Source organism: Oncorhynchus keta, chromosome 15 (genome assembly GCF_023373465.1).
Source record: "Oncorhynchus keta strain PuntledgeMale-10-30-2019 chromosome 15, Oket_V2, whole genome shotgun sequence".
Taxonomy (NCBI): domain Eukaryota; kingdom Metazoa; phylum Chordata; class Actinopteri; order Salmoniformes; family Salmonidae; genus Oncorhynchus; species Oncorhynchus keta.
Window position 1 is genome coordinate 9,888,355 of NC_068435.1, and position 21,644 is coordinate 9,909,998.

Genomic DNA, 21,644 nt, shown 5'->3' on the forward strand with positions numbered 1-21,644 from the left:
AGCAGCTAACCGATCGCTGCAGCTGTACATAATCTATTGGTAAATAGCCCACCCATTTTCACCTACCTCATCCCCACAGTTTTTATTTATTTACTTTTCTGCTCGTTTGCACACCAATATCTCCACCTGTACATTACCATCTGATCATTTATCACTCCAGTGTTAATCTGCAATATTGTAATTATTCCCCTACCTCCTCGTGCCTTTTGCACACATTGTATATAGACTCCCCTTTTTTTCTACTGTGTTATTGACTTGTTAATTGTTTACTCCATGTGTAACTCTGTGTTGTCTGTTCACACTGCTATGCTTTATCTTGGCCAGGTCACAGTTGCAAATGAGAACTTGTTCTCAACTAGCCTACCTGGTTAAATAAAGGTGAAATAAAAAAAATATAAAAAAAATAAGGAGCATTGGTGGCAAATCTGATGGCTGAATGATAAAGAACATCTAGCCGCTCGAGAGCACCCTTACCTGCCGATCTATAAATTACGTCTCCGTTCCGTAATCTAGCATGGGTAGGATGGACATCTGAATCAGGGTTAGTTTGGCAGCTGGCGTGAAAGAGGAGCAATTACGATAGAGGAAACCAAGTCTAGATTTAACATTAGCCTGCAGCTTTGATATGTGCCGAGAGAAGGACAGTGTAATGTCTATCCATACTCCCAAATACTTGTATAAGGTGACTACCTCAATCTCTAAATCCTCAGAGGTAGTAATCATACCTGCTGGGAGAGGGGCATTCTTCTTACCAAACCACATTACCTTTGTTTTGGAGGTGTTCAGAACAAGGTCAAGGGCAGAGAAAGCTCTAATCCTAACAAAAAAATGGTATGAAATGTCCTATCTTTTCAGTCTGAGATTCTCCATCACCTACTATGACAATAAAACACACTTTACAGATAATGAACAGACTATAGTGGATCTGCAACTTTAACTTTGTTTTACTGAGAAATTATTAATGGCCCTAACAACAAATACAGACTGATAGCAAGCACAAACCAGGCACAGGCTGTAGGTAGCCTATAACTGACTTACATTTGATTTAACCTTTTAAGAAGTGATTAAGTGCTACCAACGAAAAGGCAAGTAAAACAATAGGAACAGAAGACTCTTCTCTCAGGGGATTCTGAAATTGTCCGCACCGTTGATTGTTGGCGTTTTCTAGAACTTTGATGTCAAATTGGCAATGACTTCAGGACACACAGGCTGCAGGACCATGGACAGCGCCCGCAACCAACAGGAACGTGTGGCGGTTACTACGGCACAAAATAACATGAGCCTATCACTGAAACTATCACAGCACTGCACTTAGCCTAAATCTAGTTAGATTTTAATCGAAGTAAATTGAGAGTCGGCAGCATATGGAAGGTATAGCCTGCTGTAGTCCACTTGTTCTGTAATGTTCCAAGTACCCGGGATAGCATAGCACAGACCCTGTGAGGACGTGCTGTTCACTGGCGCCGACGTCAGCTGTGAAAGTGGTACAGCAATATAAACACTGACGGGGGGAGTCTTATCCAGCCGTGCGTGTGGATTCTGAGTAGACTACCACACGGTGGAGCACAGCCCCCTCAAACTTTATGCTGGTTTTAAACCCTGAACTGGAAAACAAAGTTATACATTCCCAACGAGCGCGCGGCCTATTTTGATCCACTTTTGGAAAACAAATTCCCCAGAGCAACAAGTGAATCTGCCATCAACTTTAATATATTGTTAGCCAACTCAGAAGCCCACATTTTTCCAACTTTCCTAAAAATGCCAAGCACAAATTAGCTCTTGTGCAATCCACTGCGCGTGCTTGTGTAGCGAAAACGGATTGCGATGATCGTGTCCAACGTGAGCTTCAGCGGCTGCACGAGGGCCAATAGCGCGCTGTGTACTGGTGCTGCAGACAGGCACCTGGAACACAATTTATCCCGCACCACTCTCAGCCCGACCGGGAACCTGATAGTCTCAGTGTGTTTGGGCTTTATTGGCAGCTTCGGATTCCTCAACAACCTCCTGGTTCTCGTCCTCTTCTGCCGTTACAAGGTGCTGCGCTCGCCTATCAACTTGCTACTGATTAACATTTCATTCAGTGATCTGCTGGTGTGTGTGGTGGGAACTCCGTTCAGTTTCGCGGCAAGTACACAGGGAAGATGGCTCATAGGAGAAAGTGGGTGTGTATGGTACGGCTTTGCCAATTCACTATTAGGTAAGTGTACTGTAACTTTGCTCCATTAATGTTTGGTTACGTTTAAAAATGTGGTTTTAAAAGAGCTAGTCTACCCTAGATGTGGTGTGCACTTTTGGAATCTGGCCAGCACAATGCGTAAAGAGGGGACAGCCTATGCTTGGTAGTATTATTTTATCATTTCATTTGAATGTTACAATTGCACGTCGATAGGCTTCTTACGATGGTTTGCAGGTCAAGGTTAATGATGGGTCAGAAATCTTGTCGCAAAATCCCTTCTGAAGTCTGTCACTCATTTATTTGTCATAGCTAAAATATTCAAAATAAATGAAATACCTTAACTTGTCATAAACATTTTCAAAACAGGCTAGTAAAAAAAATATCTCTGGTCGATCAATCTGCATTATGTTTTTCATCATTGTAAGTATAGGCTACAGTACATGTAAATAGCTCTTCCGTCCACTGGCGTCCATATACATTAAAGGACTCATCATATTTGCAAAAAGCGTTTAGACATTTTGTCTAGTCGTTATAACTGTTTAAAGCGCCCCTCCGAACGTATCGCGAGTCATATACTGTATGTTATAGTCCGTTCTAATGGTTTTCAGGAACTGTCAGGAAGGCTACTATCAAAGTTGCCATGAAATATGTTGACTTCAAAGGATAATGAAAAGGCATTTGAGGGCACCGGCAGGTCGCTGTCATGTACTCTCACCGACCTTGCATTTTGGTTGGATGACTGTACAAGACATATTGTAAAGTCGACAATAGACTCACCATGGGCCTCTTTGCCAAGAATCATATACAACATTATAATAGTCAAAAGATACTTAAAGCTTCAGTCACAATCAGCTGTGGGTGTTATAACTGTCTATTTAATCAATAAGGCCCGAGGGTGTGTGGTATATAGCCAATGCAGGTGCCTGGACACAGCCCTTATCCGTGGTATATTGGCCATATATCACAAATCCCCGAGGTGTCTTATTGCTATTATAAAGTGAATACCAATGTAATTAGAGCTGTACAAATACATGTTTTGTCATACCTGTGGTACAGTATACTGTCTGATATACCACATCTGCCAGACAAATCAGCATTCATGGCTCCAACCACCCAGTTTATAATTACTGATAAAACATGCTGTGTGATAGGTTCGCTGTCTACCAGATATTCAGGATACCCTTGACTTAATGTCATGTGATTTCAAGCGAGCTGAATTGTGCAACGTTATCAGTTCTGTGATGCTGTTTCACTCCCTCACAAATGTCTGGAGTTTCCCTTGATTATTTGATTTAGATCTGTGCCATGCTGGCTTAGCCTCATGAGATAAAATGTCTGCTGATGTAAATACTCCAGTCTGGCTTATTCAGAGATATCAGTCGACCTCTTTGTGTTGTTGGGTTTTACAGTTGTTTTTGGAGTTGGGCATCCTCATAACTCTCCCCAAAGCCCAACTCTCTTGATGCCTTGCACATTAAACTGTCCAAAGTGCATTAGTCCATCCAACCAGGCCTCAATAGGCTGTACAGGAAGAATCATCTATATTCCTGCGATCTGTTTGCCAATAAAAACACAAGTTTAATTCAACTGGCCGTATTTGGGGCTGCTCAGGTTGTTCTAGATCGGAGCCTGTTCCCCTTCTCTTTTAATAACATCTTGGGCTCTCTGTTATCTTAATACAACAGTATTGAGCAGCTATAGCTCTCGTTAATAGTCTCCGTTAAAAAACCCACGAGCATACACGTTTTTTATTTGTCCAGACCTGCATTGATACCAATTGGCACCATTTTGAAAATAAATGTCACGTACAGTTCCCGCTCAGCCCAGTCAAAACTGTTCGCTGCTCTGGCCCCCCAATGGTGGAACAAACTCCCTCACGACGCCAGGACAGCGGAGTCAATCACCAACTTCCGGAGACACCTGAAACCCCACCTCTTTAAGGAATACCTAGGATAGGATAAGTAATCCTTCTCACCCCCCTTAAAAGATTTAGATGCACTATTGTAAAGTGGCTGTTCCACTGGATGTCATAAGGTGAATGCACCAATTTGTAAGTCGCTCTGGATAAGAGCGTCTGCTAAATGACTTAAATGTAAATGTAAATGTTTCAATCCAGTATGGCACATCTAAACCAGTTTTAGCTGCCCCAAATCACAGCCAATACTAGTCCCTTTCGTGATGACCAACGTTAAAGGCTGTACTGTCAGCCCGACATGCGGTCACAAAGAGATATACGTGTTGGTTTTCCATCTGTCCCTTGTGATGAAGCGATGCAGGGCGGTGCAGAGACATTCAGAGGGGGGCAAATGCTCACAGTCTCAAAATTGCACATTCAACTTTGTACCATGAATCTAGTATTTGCCATCCAATTTAGATTAAATGTTTCATTAAAAAGTCTTCCACACTGGTTTGCCTAGAAATGCTTCCTAGGTAGTGGCAGTGAGCCACGGTGAACAACAGAATACAACCATCACTATTAAATATACAGATGCGTTTTCCATGAAAATGATTTTGAGTGATACTCCAGCAGGCTGTAATTAATGTGTTATTGGGAAATGAGAAAGAAACTTGATATAGTTCGAAAAATGATGTTCTCCTGTCTTCAACAGCTTTCTTCTGAAACTCAAAAAAAGTGATTTTCTGTGGAGTTGTGGGCAGTATCAGAACACATTTACAACTTTCTTTGATATAGGAACATTGTTAGTACATCCCTTCAGGCTACATTGGTGGTTTCTTTGTGACATTGTTAAAACGTTTTATACTCGCAGAACACTCTTGACTTTTTCTCTTCTCAAAGAGTTTTATGCCTCCAAATTGAAAGGAAGCTCACACACCATCATACCAGCTCCTCAGAGATGTATTAGTAATTTTGGATGGGATTTGGTATTTCATTGTGATCATTTCAGACACACTGAAGCACGTCTCTTAGTCTCGCTTTATTGCTTTCTAGGTTACCAACTATATCTCAGAGATATTCGTGGTTTCGCATCGCTTAAATTAGCCTCTGAAATGGTATCTCAGGCAGCGTTTACACAGGCAGCCCAATTCGGACATATTTTCTACAAATTGAGTTTATGACCAATCACATAAGATCTTTTTCAGAGATCTTTTTCTGATCTGATTTTTCCAATTAAAAAATACCAATTAGTGAAACAAATATAAACACAGCCACAGTGCCATCCGCAAGGAGACAATTTACTAAAACTCTTTGACAAGTATTTGGCATCTGAATCTGAGGCACGGAGTGTGGTAGCTAAGCACTGTTGCTTAGCTACCACAACAAGGCTCCTTATTCCGTCAGCTGTGGCTAAGGAATTACTGTACAAGTCACAGAGTCACTGCTGATTATTTCTCTGTTTCAGTGTTATGGACTCAGGCTGGTTTTATGCAGGCTTGTCAGGAAAATACTCAGAGGAGGAACAATGTGTCATACATCGTCAGTATGTGTCATACATCATCAGTATGTGTCATACATCATCAGTATGTGTCATACATCATCAGTATGTGTCATACATCATCAGTATGTGTCATACATCATCAGTATGTGTCATACATCATCAGTATGTGTCATACATCGTCAGTATGTGTCATACATCGTCAGTATGTGTCATACATCGTCAGTATGTGTCATACATCGTCAGTATGTGTCATACATCATCGGTATGTGTCATACATCATCGGTATGTGTCATACATCATCGGTATGTGTCATACATCATCAGTATGTGTCATGCATCATCAGTATGTGTCATGCATCATCAGTATGTGTCATGCATCATCAGTATGTGTCATGCATCATCAGTATGTGTCATGCATCATCAGTATGTGTCATGCATCGTCAGTATGTGTCATACATCGTCAGTATGTGTCATACATCGTCAGTATGTGTCATACATCATCAGTATGTGTCATACATCATCAGTATGTGTCATACATCATCAGTATGTGTCATACATCATCGGTATGTGTCATACATCATCCGTATGTGTCATACATCATCAGTATGTGTCATGCATCATCAGTATGTGTCATGCATCATCAGTATGTGTCATACATCGTCAGTATGTGTCATACATCATCAGTATGTGTCATGCATCATCAGTATGTGTCATACATCATCAGTATGTGTCATGCATCATCAGTATGTGTCATACATCGTCAGTATGTGTCATACATCGTCAGTATGTGTCATACATCATCAGTATGTGTCATGCATCATCAGTATGTGTCATACATCATCAGTATGTGTCATGCATCATCAGTATGTGTCATACATCATCAGTATGTGTCATACATCATCAGTATGTGTCATGCATCATCAGTATGTGTCATGCATCATCAGTATGTGTCATGCATCATCAGTATGTGTCATACATCGTCAGTATGTGTCATACATCGTCAGTATGTATCATACATCGTCAGTATGTGTCATACATCATCAGTATGTGTCATACATCATCAGTATGTGTCATACATCGTCAGTATGTGTCATACATCATCCGTATGTGTCATGCATCATCAGTATGTGTCATACATCATCAGTATGTGTCATATATCATCAGTATGTGTCATACATCATCAGTATGCGTCATGCATCTTCAGTATGTGTCATGCATCATCAGTATGTGTCATACATCATCAGTATGTGTCATGCATCATCAGTATGTGTCATACATCATCAGTATGTGTCATATATCATCAGTATGTGTCATACATCATCAGTATGTGTCATACATCTTCAGTATGTGTCATACATCATCAGTATGTGTCATACATCATCAGTATGTGTCATGCATCATCAGTATGTGTCATACATCATCAGTATGTGTCATACATCATCAGTATGTGTCATACATCATCAGTATGTGTCATACATCATCAGTATGTGTCATACATCATCAGTATGTGTCATACATCATCAGTATGTGTCATACATCATCAGTATGTGTCATACATCATCAGTATGTGTCATACATCATCAGTATGTGTCATACATCATCAGTATGTGTCATACATCATCAGTATGTGTCATACATCATCAGTATGTGTCATACATCATCAGTATGTGTCATACATCATCCGTATGTGTCATACATCATCAGTATGTGTCATACATCATCAGTATGTGTCATACATCATCAGTATGTGTCATACATCATCAGTATGTGTCATACATCATCCGTATGTGTCATACATCATCAGTATGTGTCATACATAAATATATAAATATTTAAAAAATATATAATATATAATAATAATAATAATATATGCCATTTAGCAGACGCTTTTATCCAAAGCGACTTACAGTCATGTGTGCATACATTCTACGTATGGGTGGTCCCGGGAATCGAACCCACTACCCTGGCGTTACAAGCGCCATGCTCTACCAACTGAGCTACAGAAGGACCATACATCATCAGTATGTGTCATACATCATGCTGATAGGAGAGAATCACTTTTGGGGACCAAAACAGAAAGTATACACATAATGTACAAAAATGTTTATATGTTAGGTATCAGAGATAAATATCTTGATATGCGCGATAGAGTGTGAAGCAAGAGTCCACACTCGTCAGCACCCACACTTTTAGCTGTGTGACGGAAAATACTGACCAGGGATAACCTCTCACATCAGAGCCAATTCAGAGTTGAGTTAAGCGTGCAACACTCAGAATTTTGCTTAAATCATTAATTCATGTCAATGGAAGACTTCCTCAGAAATGTGTGTTGAGGCTAGAATCCTTAGTTGCAACATCCATTTTTGGACTTATAAATGAATTATAATATACCCATTGATTCTTCAAAAATATAACTTTTAAATGCCTCATGAGCTTAGTTAAACTGTCACACCCCATCAAAACCTAAAATATAAGCTTGTTTAACCCCAATGTTTGTAAACAATGTAAATGTAAACAAACACCATAGTAGCACCAAAAGATGGTTAAAGCTGCAATATGTCACTTTTTTGGGCAACCCGACCAAATTCACAGAGACATGTGAGATATAGATCGGTCATTCTCATTGAAAGCAAGTCTAAGAAGCGGCAGATCTGTTCTATGTGCTCTATTTCTATGCTTCCCATTTTTAAGTTTATTTTTTGAGTTTACTTTAGGGTTTTGTACACCAGCTTCAAGCAGCTGAAAATACAAGATTTTTGTTAATGGAAAATATATTTCACAGCATGTCTAGAGGGTACAATGATTCTTTACGTCATACTTGCTTGTTTTGTCACAAACTGAAATTAGGCGAACTACGGTATTAGAATTTTAGCAACCAGGAAATGGCGGAGTGATTTCTGCATAGTGCATCTTTAAAACAATATTTTTTTTACATCACGGATGGTCAGTCCTTGCATCCATAGCTCTGTCTATGAATTTGAGAGTGGTTACATTTCTCCTGGCCTATCCCTCAGCTTTTTTTAGCATAACTAGCACGACTCAGGAAATGACCCAGATGCAGTCACAGGAGGCGGATAGTCCAGTTCTCAGAATATTTATTATAATAAAGGGGCAGTCAAAGGGCAGGTTGAGGGCAGGGTGTCAGAGTCGTGTGTATAGGTGGCAGGGAAGTCAAGCGCAGGAGAAGTGTAATGGAGGTATTTAATAACAATAAACGAAACGTACTCCAAACACTAAATGTAAACAATAAACAAAGTGGGTACGAGGACCTGTCGCACACCAATACAAAAACAACACAACACTGAATAACAAACAATCTCTGACAAAGACAAGAGGGGAAACAGAGGGTTAAATACACAACAGGTAATAAATGGGATTGAAACCAGGTGTGTAGGGAGACAAGACAAAACCAATGGAAAATGAAAAATTGATCAATGATGGCTAGAAGACCGGTGACGTTGACCGCCGAGCACCGCCCGGACAAGGAGAGGCTTCGACTTCGGCAGAAGTCGTGACACAGGGAGAGGTTTGTAAGGCAGAGTCAATAAGGGACAGAACGTCAGGCAGGCTCAAGGTCAGAACAGGTAGAAGGGTCGGAACCGGGACGAAAACAAGAAGTTGAGAACTGGAGAAATGGGAAACACGCTGGTAAGACCTGACAAAACAAGACGACCAGGCAACGGACAAACAGAAAATGCAGGTATAAATAAACAGGGGATTATGGGGAAAAATATGAGACACCTGGTGGGGGGGTGGAGACAAGCACAAGACAGGTGAAACAGATCAGGGTGTGACTAAAACGTAGGCAGGATGACAGCTTTATTGTAGTTTCAAGTAGAGACTGCAGATCTCAAGTCTGCACACCGTCCTTTAGTTGATGTTGTGAGTTGACCAGCTTAAGGGTTGGGGTCAATTCCATTTCATTTCCAGACAAATCAAGTAAACTGAAATTTCAATTACAATTCTATTTAATCCTTTTCAGTTAGGAAAATGTTGAATTTGGTTTACTTTCTGAATTGACTGGAATTGAAATGGAATTGACCAACCCTGCTAGCCATTGTAAGATTATTAAAATTATTTTTCAGAATCTGTTAAACAGTTGAATGTTGCATACATCCGTCTTGCCCCTGGACCTTAGCTGCCATTATTGTAGATAAGTGATGTCTGTAATGACTTTAGAATCTGCTGCCTCGACTTAATGACTTTAGAACCTGCTGCCTCGACTTAATGGCCTGAGACCACAGCAGGTTAAACACTGGAAAACATTATTATAGTCACATCTTTCCTGTGAATTGCTTAGTTAGCAGGCTGGCCTCCCATTTAGCCAGTCCAACTCTTCTTCTCTTGCTTAGTTAGCAGGCTGGCCTCCCATTTAGCCAGTCCAACTCTTCTCCTCTTGCTTAGTTAGCAGGCTGGCCTCCCATTTAGCCAGTCCAACTCTTCTCCTCTTGCTTAGTTAGCAGGCTGGCCTCCCATTTAGCCAGTCCAACTCTTCTCCTCTTGCTTAGTTAGCAGGCTGGCCTCCCATTTAGCCAGTCCAACTCTTCTCCTCTTGCTTAGTTAGCAGGCTGGCCTCCCATTTAGCCAGTCCAACTCTTCTCCTCTTGCTTAGTTAGCAGGCTGGCCTCCCATTTAGCCAGTCCAACTCTTCTCCTCTTGGCCCTCCCATTTAGCCAGTCCAACTCTTCTCCTCTTGCTTAGTTAGCAGGCTGGCCTCCCATTTAGCCAGTCCAACTCTTCTCCTCTTGCTTAGTTAGCAGGCTGGCCTCCCATTTAGCCAGTCCAACTCTTCTCCTCTTGTCAGGCATTTAGCCAGTCTCTTCTCCTCTTGCTTAGTTAGCAGGCTGGCCTCCCATTTAGCCAGTCCAACTCTTCTCCTCTTGCTTAGTTAGCAGCCCTCTTCTTCTCTTGGCCTCCTCCCATTTAGCCAGTCCAACTCTTCTCCTCTTGCTTAGTTAGCAGGCTGGCCTCCCATTTAGCCAGTCCAACTCTTCTTCTCTTGCTTAGTTAGCAGGCTGGCCTCCCATTTAGCCAGTCCTCTTCTCCTCTTGCTTAACTCTTTAGCTCCTCTTGCTTAGTTAGCAGGCTGGCCTCCCATTTAGCCAGTCCAACTCTTCTCCTCTTGCTTAGTTAGCAGGCTGGCCTCCCATTTAGCCAGTCCAACTCTTCTCCTCTTGCTTAGTTAGCAGGCTGGCCTCCCATTTAGCCAGTCCAACTCTTCTCCTCTTGCTTAGTTAGCAGCCCCGGCCTCCCATTTAGCCAGTCCAACTCTTCTCCTCTTGCTTAGTTAGCAGGCTGGCCTCCCATTTAGCCAGTCCAACTCTTCTTCTCTTGCTTAGTTAGCAGGCTGGCCTCCCATTTAGCCTGTCCAACTCTTCTTCTCTTGCTTAGTTAGCAGGCTGGCCTCCCATTTAGCCAGTCCAACTCTTCTCCTCTTGCTTAGTTAGCAGGCTGGCCTCCCATTTAGCCAGTTCAACTCTTCTCCTCTTGCTTAGTTAGCAGCCCCGGCCTCCCATTTAGCCAGTCCAACTCTTCTCTCTTTGCATTTTTATCCTTATCTTTCAGAAAATCTGTTGTCCTCCATTGTACTGGAAAATACTTTCTTCCTCTTTTTAAACATTCTTACCTTCATCGGATATCACGTATGCATGATCACGAAGCATTGCTGAAGGTAGGTCTAAAAAACATGTATTGAGTCAGCGTGTTGAATACTCATTGAATCAAGATATATTAGTGTTACATTTCATAAACTCTAACATTTGTAAACAATTTTTCTTCCACTTTTACACTACAGAGTACTTTGTGTAGATCGTAACCAAAAAAAAGACAATTAAATCAGTTTAAACACAACATTTGGCAAGGTCAAGGGGTGTGAATACTTTCTGAAGGCACTGTGCATTTCAGTTCTATGTCCAAACCTTTAACAATGGGCCTCTATTCATTCTCTTGCTGATTATATTTTAAAGATTAAAGATAAAGATAAAGATTCTGATGCTCGGTTATGTATTTTGTACAACCTTAATCTTCAAATATGAACCCATACAGACTAGGGTGGAACTACAGATGTGTATGCATGAAAACCTTTAGCAAAACAGTTGTGGTGAAATGTGGTGAGCTCTCGTATCTATCTTTTTCATAGGGAAACTTGTCTGAAAACATTGCACTGATTAAAGATCTCCAGATTTTTATTTATCGGCCACAATGGATATCATAAATGACGGCAGTCAATTATTTGACAAATGTAGGTATCATTCCATCTTGTATACAAACCGTATAATACCAGAACATTTACTTTATGACATTTTTTTGTGTGAAAAACAAACACACAATGCATGAGGGATTAACCCAAGATGGGGGAACTGCTCAAGTGAATTTAATCTTATTAAGTTCATTTAAAAACATTTCAGATCACATTTATTTTGAGTTTATTAGATTTTGCTGGCCTCTCTGATTACACCGGGGTCCTAGTTAAAGAAGAAAAGACATCCTACGAGTTGGTGTCCCACTCCATAAGGCCCTATTTTGAATAATCAGTCCCATGTCAATTACATGCTAGCGAGGTGGCACAATCTTGGGCAGAGGCATCTGCTTTGCCAACCAACATAACCTATTTACAAAAAGTCCAAATGAACCTTAAATAAGATTTGCGTTATGCCCTGAGGGCCAAGGACAGACGCCGGGTTGGTTACTCCACATAATGACGGGAATATTAGATCTCGTATTCGCTGTCACTCTGTGTGAGTCATGGATAAAACACAAATTATTTTAGAGTAATTCTATTTGATTTGAGTAATTTGATTGGCTGTATACAGCTCTCCATCAGCGGAGCATCAGTTTAATTAGACGGTTTGTTGTTGGATTAGATGGTTTGTTGTTTGATTAGACGGTTTGTTGTTTGATTAGATGGTTTGTTGTTTGATTAGATGGTTTGTTGTCTGATTAGATGGTTTGTTGTTTGATTAGATGGTTTGTTGTTTGATTAGATGGTTTGTTGTTTGATTAGATGGTTTGTTGTTTGATTAGACGGTTTGTTGTTTGATTAGATGGTTTGTTGGTTTGTTGTTTAATTAGACGGTTTGTTGTTTGATTAGATGGTTTGTTGTTTCTTTAGACGGTTTGTTGTTTAATTAGATGGTTTGTTGTTTGATTAGATGGTTTGTTGTTTGATTAGATGGTTTGTTGGTTTGTTGTTTAATTAGACGGTTTGTTGTTTGATTAGATGGTTTGTTGTTTCTTTAGACGGTTTGTTGTTTAATTAGATGGTTTGTTGTTTGATTAGATGGTTTGTTGTTTGATTAGATGGTTTGTTGGTTTGTTGTTTAATTAGACGGTTTGTTGTTTGATTAGATGGTTTGTTGTTTGATTAGACGGTTTGTTGTTTGATTAGATGGTTTGTTGTTTGATTAGATGGTTTGTTGTCTGATTAGATGGTTTGTTGTTTGATTAGATGGTTTGTTGTTTGATTAGATGGTTTGTTGTTTGATTAGATGGTTTGTTGTTTGATTAGATGGTTTGTTGTTTGATTAGACGGTTTGTTGTTTGATTAGATGGTTTGTTGTTGGATTAGATGGTTTGTTGTTTGATTAGATGGTTTGTTGTTTGATTAGATGGTTTGTTGTTTGTTTAGACAGTTTGTTGTTTGATTAGATGGTTTGTTGGTTTGTTGTTTAATTAGACGGTTTGTTGTTTGATTAGATGGTTTGTTGTTTGATTAGATGGTTTGTTGTTTCTTTAGACGGTTTGTTGTTTGATTAGATGGTTTGTTGTTTGATTAGATGGTTTGTTGTTTGATTAGATGGTTTGTTGTTTGATTAGATGGTTTGTTGTTTGATTAGATGGTTTGTTGTTTGATTAGATGGTTTGTTGTTTGATTAGATGGTTTGTTGTTTGATTAGATGGTTTGTTGTTTGTTTAGACAGTTTGTTGTTTGATTAGATGGTTTGTTGTTTGATTAGATGGTTTGTTGTTTGATTAGATGGTTTGTTGTTTGATTAGATGGTTTGTTGTTTGATTAGATGGTTTGTTGTTTGATTAGATGGTTTGTTGTTTGTTTAGACAGTTTGTTGTTTGATTAGATGGTTTGTTGGTTTGTTGTTTAATTAGACGGTTTGTTGTTTGATTAGATGGTTTGTTGTTTGTTTAGACAGTTTGTTGTTTGATTAGATGGTTTGTTGGTTTGTTGTTTAATTAGACGGTTTGTTGTTTAATTAGACGGTTTGTTGTTGGATTAGATGGTTTGTTGTTGGATTAGACGGTTTGTTGTTTGATTAGATGGTTTGTTGTTTGATTAGATGGTTTGTTGTTTGATTAGATGGTTTGTTGTTTGATTAGATGGTTTGTTGTTTGATTAGATGGTTTGTTGTTTGATTAGATGGTTTGTTGTTTGATTAGATGGTTTGTTGTTTGATTAGATGGTTTGTTGTTTGATTAGATGGTTTGTTGTTTGATTAGATGGTTTGTTGTTGTTTGTTTTGTTTGATTAGACGGTTTGTTGTTTGATTAGATGGTTTGTTGTTTGATTAGATGGTTTTGATTAGATGGTTTGTTAGTTTTGTTGTTAGATGGTTTGTTGTTTGATTAGATGGTTTGTTGTTTTAGATGGTTTGTTGTTTGATTAGATGGTTTGTTGTTTGATTAGATTAGATGGTTTGTTGTTTTTGATTAGATGGTTTGTTGTTTGATTAGATGGTTTGTTAGATGGTTTGTCGTTTGTTTAGATTTGTTGGTTTGTTGTATGATTAGATGGTTTGTTGTTTGATTAGATGGTTTGTTGTTTGATTAGATGGTTTGTTGTTTGATTAGATGGTTTGTTGTTTGATTAGATGGTTTGTTGTTTGATTAGATGGTTTGTTGTTTGATTAGATGGTTTGTTGTTTGATTAGATGGTTTGGTTTGTTTTGTTGTTTGATTAGTTTGGTTTTAGATTTGTTGGTTTGGTTTGTTGTTTGTTTAGATTTTGTTGTTTGTTTAGTTTTGTTGGATTAGATGGTTTGTTGTTTGATTAGATGGTTTGTTGTTTGATTAGATGGTTTGTTGTTTGATTAGATGGTTTGTTGTTTGATTAGATTTTGTTGGTTTGTTGAGATGGGTTTGTTGTTTGATTAGATGGTTTGTTGTTTGATTAGATGGTTTGTTGTTTGATTAGATGGTTTGTTGTTTGATTAGATGGTTTGTTGTTTGATTAGATGGTTTGTTGTTGTTGTTTGATTAGATGGTTTGTTGTTTGATTAGATGGTTTGTTGTTTGATTAGATGGTTTGTTGTTTGATTAGATGGTTTGTTGTTTGATTAGATGGTTTGTTGTTTGATTAGATGGTTTGTTGTTTGATTAGATGGTTTGTTGTTTGATTAGATGGTTTGTTGTTTGTTAGATGGTTTGTTGTTTGATTAGATGGTTTGTTGTTTTGATTAGATGGTTTGTTGTTTGATTAGATGGTTTGTTGTTTGATTAGATGGTTTGTTGTTTGATTAGATGGTTTGTTTGATTAGATGGTTTGTTTGATTAGATGGTTTGTTGTTTGATTAGATGGTTTGTTGTTTGATTAGATGGTTTGTTGTTTGATTAGATGGTTTGTTGTTTGATTAGATGGTTTGTTGTTTGATTAGATGGTTTGTTGTTTGATTAGATGGTTTGTTGTTTGATTAGATGGTTTGTTGTTTGATTAGATGGTTTGTTGTTTGATTAGATGGTTTGTTGTTTGTTTAGATGGTTTGTTGTTTGTTTAGATGGTTTGTTGTTTGATTAGATGGTTTGTTGTTTGTTTAGACGGTTTGTTGTTTGATTAGATGGTTTGTTGGTTTGTTGTTTAATTAGACGGTTTGTTGTTTGATTAGATGGTTTGTTGGTTTGTTGTTTAATTAGACGGTTTGTTGGTTTGTTGTTTAATTAGACGGTTTGTTGTTTGATTAGATGGTTTGTTGTTTGATTAGATGGTTTGTTGTTTGATTAGATGGTTTGTTGTTTGTTTAGATGGTTTGTTGTTTGATTAGATGGTTTGTTGTTTGATTAGATGGTTTGTTGTTTGATTAGATGGTTTGTTGTTTGATTAGATGGTTTGTTGTTTGATTAGATGGTTTGTTGTTTGATTAGATGGGTTGTTGTTTGTTTAGACGGTTTGTTGTTTGATTAGATGGTTTGTTGGTTTGTTGTTTGATTAGACGGTTTGTTGTTTGATTAGATGGTTTGTTGTTTGATTAGACGGTTTGTTGTTTGATTAGATGGTTTGTTGTTTAATTAGACGGTTTGTTGTTTGATTAGATGGTTTGTTGTTTGATTAGATGGTTTGTTGGTTTGTTGTTTAATTAGACGGTTTGTTGGTTTGTTATTTAATTAGATGGTTTGTTGGTTTGTTGTTTGATTAGATGGTTTGTTGTTTGATTAGATGGTTTGTTGTTTGATTAGATGGTTTGTTGTTTGATTAGATGGTTTGTTGGTTTGTTATTTAATTAGACGGTTTGTTGTTTGATTAGATGGTTTGTTGGTTTGTTGTTTAATTAGACGGTTTGTTGTTTGATTAGATGGTTTGTTGGTTTGTTATTTAATTAGACGGTTTGTTGTTTGATTAGATGGTTTGTTGGTTTGTTATTTAATTAGACGGTTTGTTGTTTGATTAGATGGTTTGTTGGTTTGTTATTTAATTAGACGGTTTGTTGTTTGATTAGATGGTTTGTTGTTTGATTAGATGGTTTGTTGGTTTGTTGTTTAATTAGACGGTTTGTTGGTTTGTTGTTTAATTAGACGGTTTGTTGGTTTGTTGTTTAATTAGACGGTTTGTTGTTTGATTAGATGGTTTGTTGGTTTGTTGTTTAATTAGACGGTTTGTTGTTTGATTAGATGGTTTGTTGTTTGATTAGATGGTTTGTTGGTTTGTTGTTTAATTAGACGGTTTGTTGTTTGATTAGATGGTTTGTTGTTTGATTAGATGGTTTGTTGTTTGATTAGACGGTTTGTTTTTTGATTAGACGGTTTGTTTTTTGATTAGACGGTTTGTTGTTTGATTAGATGGTTTGTTGTTTGATTAGATGGTTTGTTGTTTGATTAGACGGTTTGTTTTTTGATTAGACGGTTTGTTGTTTGATTAGATGGTTTGTTGTTTGATTAGATGGTTTGTTGTTTAATTAGATGGTTTGTTGTTTAATTAGATGTCACTGGGGTCCTGGGGTCAGTGCACAGAGAAGATACTGGGCACTTTATTTTTAATGGAGTATCTGAATGTCTATGTATAGAAACCACGAGATACAGTAAGTATTTATTAGTGCCATTTAATATATATATATATATTGCAATTTCAGAACTCATAAATCCACAAATCTCACAGGCCCAGATGGGTCAAGAATATCAATGAAAACATACCAAGTTTGAATTGATAGCCTCATTGTAGCAAGCAAACCCACAATGTAGCAAGCAAACCCACAATGTAGCAAGCAAACCCACAATGTAGCAAGCAAACCCACAATGTAGCAAGCAAACCCCACAATGTAACAAGCAAACCCACAATGTAGCAAGCAAACCCCACAATGTAGCAAGCAAACCCACAATGTAGCAAGCAAACCCACAATGTAGCAGGCAAATCCACAATGTAGCACACAATGTAGCATGCAAACCCACAATGTAGCAGGCAAACCCACAATGTAGCAAACCCACAATGTAGCAGGCAAACCCACAATGTAGCAAACCCACAATGTAGCATGCAAACCCACAATGTAGCATGCAAACTCACAATGTAGCAGGCAAACCCACAATGTTGCAAACCTACAATGTAGCAGGCAAACCCACAATGTAGCATGCAAACCCACAATGTAGCATGCAAACCCACAATGTAGCATGCAAACCCACAATGTAGCAGGCAAACCCACAATGTAGCATGCAAACCCACAATGTAGCAGCTGTGATCGTACAGTATGAGGTAAACATGTGACTAAAATCTCAGAGCTTTGCCTGCGGCTCAGATAGCTAACAGCTGTATATTACACATGTACTCAGGGGCATGAATGTAATTTATTAATACTGTGAACCAGCGTTAACAACCTGCGCTGCCACAGCCCAAGTACATTATCCCCCATTGCCTTTATAAGCTGAGAAGAACTATACAGGAAAAAAGGTCTGATCCATATGTTTTAATTAGAGGACTGGTTGTGTCTGCTTCACTGCTGTTGGAAATCAATGGCCTTGAAGGACATCCTCATGGATCATTTTCACTTCAAAGTAAATGACAAACAAGACAAAGAAGATGACGGGGGTCAGGTTTCGGGGTGCAGTAGCAGGAAGTGTGTGCATTGACAGGTTTTGCGGCATCAATTTGGCGGTAGGTAGCCCAGTGGTTAGAGCGTTAAACCAATTACTGAAAAGTTGTTGGATCGAATCCCTGAGTTGACAAGTTCAAAATCTGTTGTTCTGTCCCTGAACAAGGCAGTGAACCCACTGTTCCCCGGTAGGCCGTCATTGTAAGTAAGAATTTGTTCTTAGTTGACTTACGTCATCTCGCTCTTTGTTAAATAAAATATAAATCATTGCTGGTGTTATGTTCTGTTAATTACTGATGTCCCCTTTAAGGATGGAGCGCCCTTGGTCATGCGCAGTGTTGTTCTATGTTATTCTGGTACTAACTCGTTTGAGTAAATGTGAAGCTCCAGTTCAGTTGCTTGTATTCAGAGTCTTTCTTATTACATAAATAAGTACTAAGTGTTAAGACACCACAATGGCGACGAGGATGATTACCTGCAGTGTGCATCACGAATACAGATGGAGTTCGTAGGAAGAGAGGAAGATTTTGACCCTGTAGCACAACAGCTAGCAAGCAGTGAGGATGAGGGGAGAGCTGACGAGAACGAGGCGGCAGATCAAAGACCCGTGGAGCCAGAGGTAAAGAGAATGGCGAGCATCGGGAAAATAGACGTGTTTGATGACACGCAAGAAAACTGGGCAACTTACATTGAACGACTGGAACAGTACATTGCAAACGACATTGCTGATAACAAGAGAGTGCCAGCGTTGTTGAGTTTAATTGGCCCAAAAACATACAGTTTGCTAAGAGATCTGACTGCCCCTCTGAAGCCCTCAAATAAAACATTCACAGAGATTGTGGAGATATTGCAAAATCACCTATCACCTAAACCACTCCTCATCGCGGAACGTTTTCGTTTCCACAAGAGAGATCAGAATGAGGGGGAGGGTGTTAGTACATATGTAACAGTGTTGAAGAAACTGTCTGAACATTGCCAGTTGGGAGAGAACCTAAATGACACATTATGGGATAGATTTGTTTGTGGACTGAAACATGAACACATTCAAAAACGTTTGCTCACAGAATCAGAGCTCACATTTGCAAAGGCTGTTGAAATTGCTGTGGCTATGGAAATCGCGACTAAAGATACTTTTGAGTTGCAAAGTAAAAGAAGTACCGACTTGTCACAAATTTCCCTGCACAAGTTTTCACGCAGTCGACAACGCCCCTGTGTGGCCGAAAAATGCAACAGGTGTGACAGAGATGGTCACAGAGCAGAGGACTGCCGTTTCAAAGACGAAATTTGTCACAAATGCAGTAGAAGGGGGCACATTCAAAGAGCATGCAAAGCCAAATTCAGTCACAACAGGAAAACTGAGAAAATGAAAGGGTCTGTGAATGCACTAGCAGAGAACAGTGGCAGTGATTCAGATGAACGATTAATTGGTACAATGGAGTTAAACACAGTGACTTCTCGCAGCAGTAGCATAATATGGGTGACACCAGATATCGAAGGCAAACCCCTCAAAATGGAGCTGGACACAGGATCTGCAGTGTCTATAATTTCCACTACTGTCTACAATGAGCACTTCAAGGCTATCAAGCTGAAGAACACAAATGTGTTGCTGAAGACATACTCAGGAGAGAGATTGAGCCCAATGGGGGCGTTGCAGGTCAGAGTGCATTATGGGCAGTTACAGCTGTATGTGGTGCCTGGAACTGCCCACCCATTATTTGGCAGGGAATGGCTTTCAAAAATAAAGCTGAATTGGTGTGACTTGAAAATGCTCCACACGTTCCAGTCCAAAGAGAAAGGTACAGACCAAACACTGGAACACTTGCGGAATAAATACAACACAGTTTTCAGTGATCAGATGGGAATAGTAAAAGGCTTCACAGCAAAACTTGTACTAAGAGATGACGCAACCCCAAAATTCTGCAAAGCCAGATCTGTTCCATACTCCCGGAGACCAAAGGTGGAAGCGGAAATCGATCGCTTGCAGGATACAGGGATCCTGACGAAAGTGGACAGAAGCGAATGGGCCCCACCCATAGTTCCTATTGTGAAGAAAGACGGGTCTGTTAGAATGTGTGGGGACTTCAAGGTAACTGTGAATCCAATGTTGCATGTGGACCAATACCCCCTACCACGCCTGGATGACATCTTTGCTGCACTAGCTGGTGGGAAACACTTCAGTAAAATCGATCTGAAACAGTACCTGACAATAAACACACACAAAGGTCTATACAGGTATAACCGCCTGGTGTTTGGCATTGCATCAGCCCCAGCCATTTGGCAACGAACTATTGACCAGATTTTGCAAGGAATCCCAGGAACCCAGTGTATCCTGGATGACATGATCATAACAGGACGCACCGACAAAGAGCACCTGGCTAACCTGGAAGAGGTCCTGAAAAGACTGAAAGAGTGTGGTCTACAGGCAAACTTAAAGAAGTGTGAGTTCTTCAAAGACAAGATTGTCTTCTGTGGACATGAGATTGACTGTAATGGATTGCACAAAACACAGGACAAAATCGAGGCAGTGGTGCAGGCACCACGACCACAAAATATCACAGAAGTGAGATCTTTCACGGGACTGATCAATTACTACAGAAGATTCCTCCCAAACCTTTCAGCAGTACACCAGCCTCTAAGTCAGCTCCTGGAAAAGAATAGGACATGGCGGTGGACAGAGCAGTGTGAAAATGCATTTCTGGAGGCAAAACGGCTCATAACATCTGAACAGGTCCCGATGCATTACGACCCTGAAATGCCAGTGAAGTTGGCTTGTGATGCGTCCCCTTATGGATTAGGGGCAGTCCTTTCACACACACTGAAAGATGGGTCAGAGAGGCCAGTTGCATTTGCGTCACGAACATTGAATGATGCAGAGAAAAACTACTCACAAATCGACAAAGAAGCACTGGCACTAGTGTGGGGCGTCAAGAAATTCCACGCATACCTATATGGCAAGCGTTTCACACTGGTTACAGATCACCAGCCGTTGCTTTCCATTTTCAGTCCAAAGAAAGCCATTCCGGCAATGACAGCAGCCAGGTTACAGCGATACGCCCTGTTCCTTGCCAGTCATATGTATGACATTGAGTTTAAGCCGTCATCCCTCCACACAAATGCAGATGGATTATCCAGACTGCCGTGTACAAGAGAAAGACAAAGGAGGGTGGATGCAGTGGACATGTTCCATACCGCTCAGCTCGAGGCACTACCGGTCACAAGCACAGTTATCAAACATGAGACAAGGAAAGATGTGACCTTGTCAAAAGTGTACACCTACACCATGTCAGGATGGCCAGCTACTGGCAGAAAGGAGCTGACTCTGTATTTCCAGCGGAGAAACTAAATTACAACGTACCAAGGATGTTTGATGTGGGGAATGAGAGTCATGATACCCCAGAAATGCCAACATCTAGTCTTGCAGCAACTACATGAAGGTCATGTTGGAATTGTCAAAATGAAGCTGCTCGCAAGGAGCCACTTCTGGTGGCCAGGTCTGGACCAACAGATAGAAAATATGGCAAAGAACTGTAGTGGATGTTTGGAAACCCTTCACATGCCTGCTCCTGTCCCAGTCCACCCATGGGAATGGCCCGCAGAGCCATGGCAGAGAATTCATGTGGACTACGCTGGTCCCTTTGAAAAGCACATGTTTCTGGTTATAGTTGATGCCCATTCCAAATGGCCAGAGGTGTTTTGCACTGACTCCTCCACCTCAGCTCAGACGATAGAGTGTCTCAGAACAACGTTTGCACGCTTCGGTTTGCCACTGCAGCTGGTAAGTGACAACGCGCAAGCTTTTGTAAGTGACGAGTTTACAAGATTCATGTCA

At 39.8% G+C, this 21,644-nt stretch overlaps 1 protein-coding gene across 1 annotated transcript in view; it reads left to right on the forward strand.

The window, feature by feature from the left end:
- The first annotated feature begins 1,824 nt into the window (after positions 1 to 1,824).
- Positions 1,825 to 21,644, forward strand: part of LOC118394406 (pinopsin-like) — a 66,586-nt gene continuing 46,766 nt past the window's right edge. The window contains exon 1 of the mRNA XM_035787583.2: positions 1,825 to 2,197. Within this exon, the coding sequence (XP_035643476.2) occupies positions 1,825 to 2,197 (373 nt within the window). The remainder of the gene's footprint in view (positions 2,198 to 21,644) is intronic.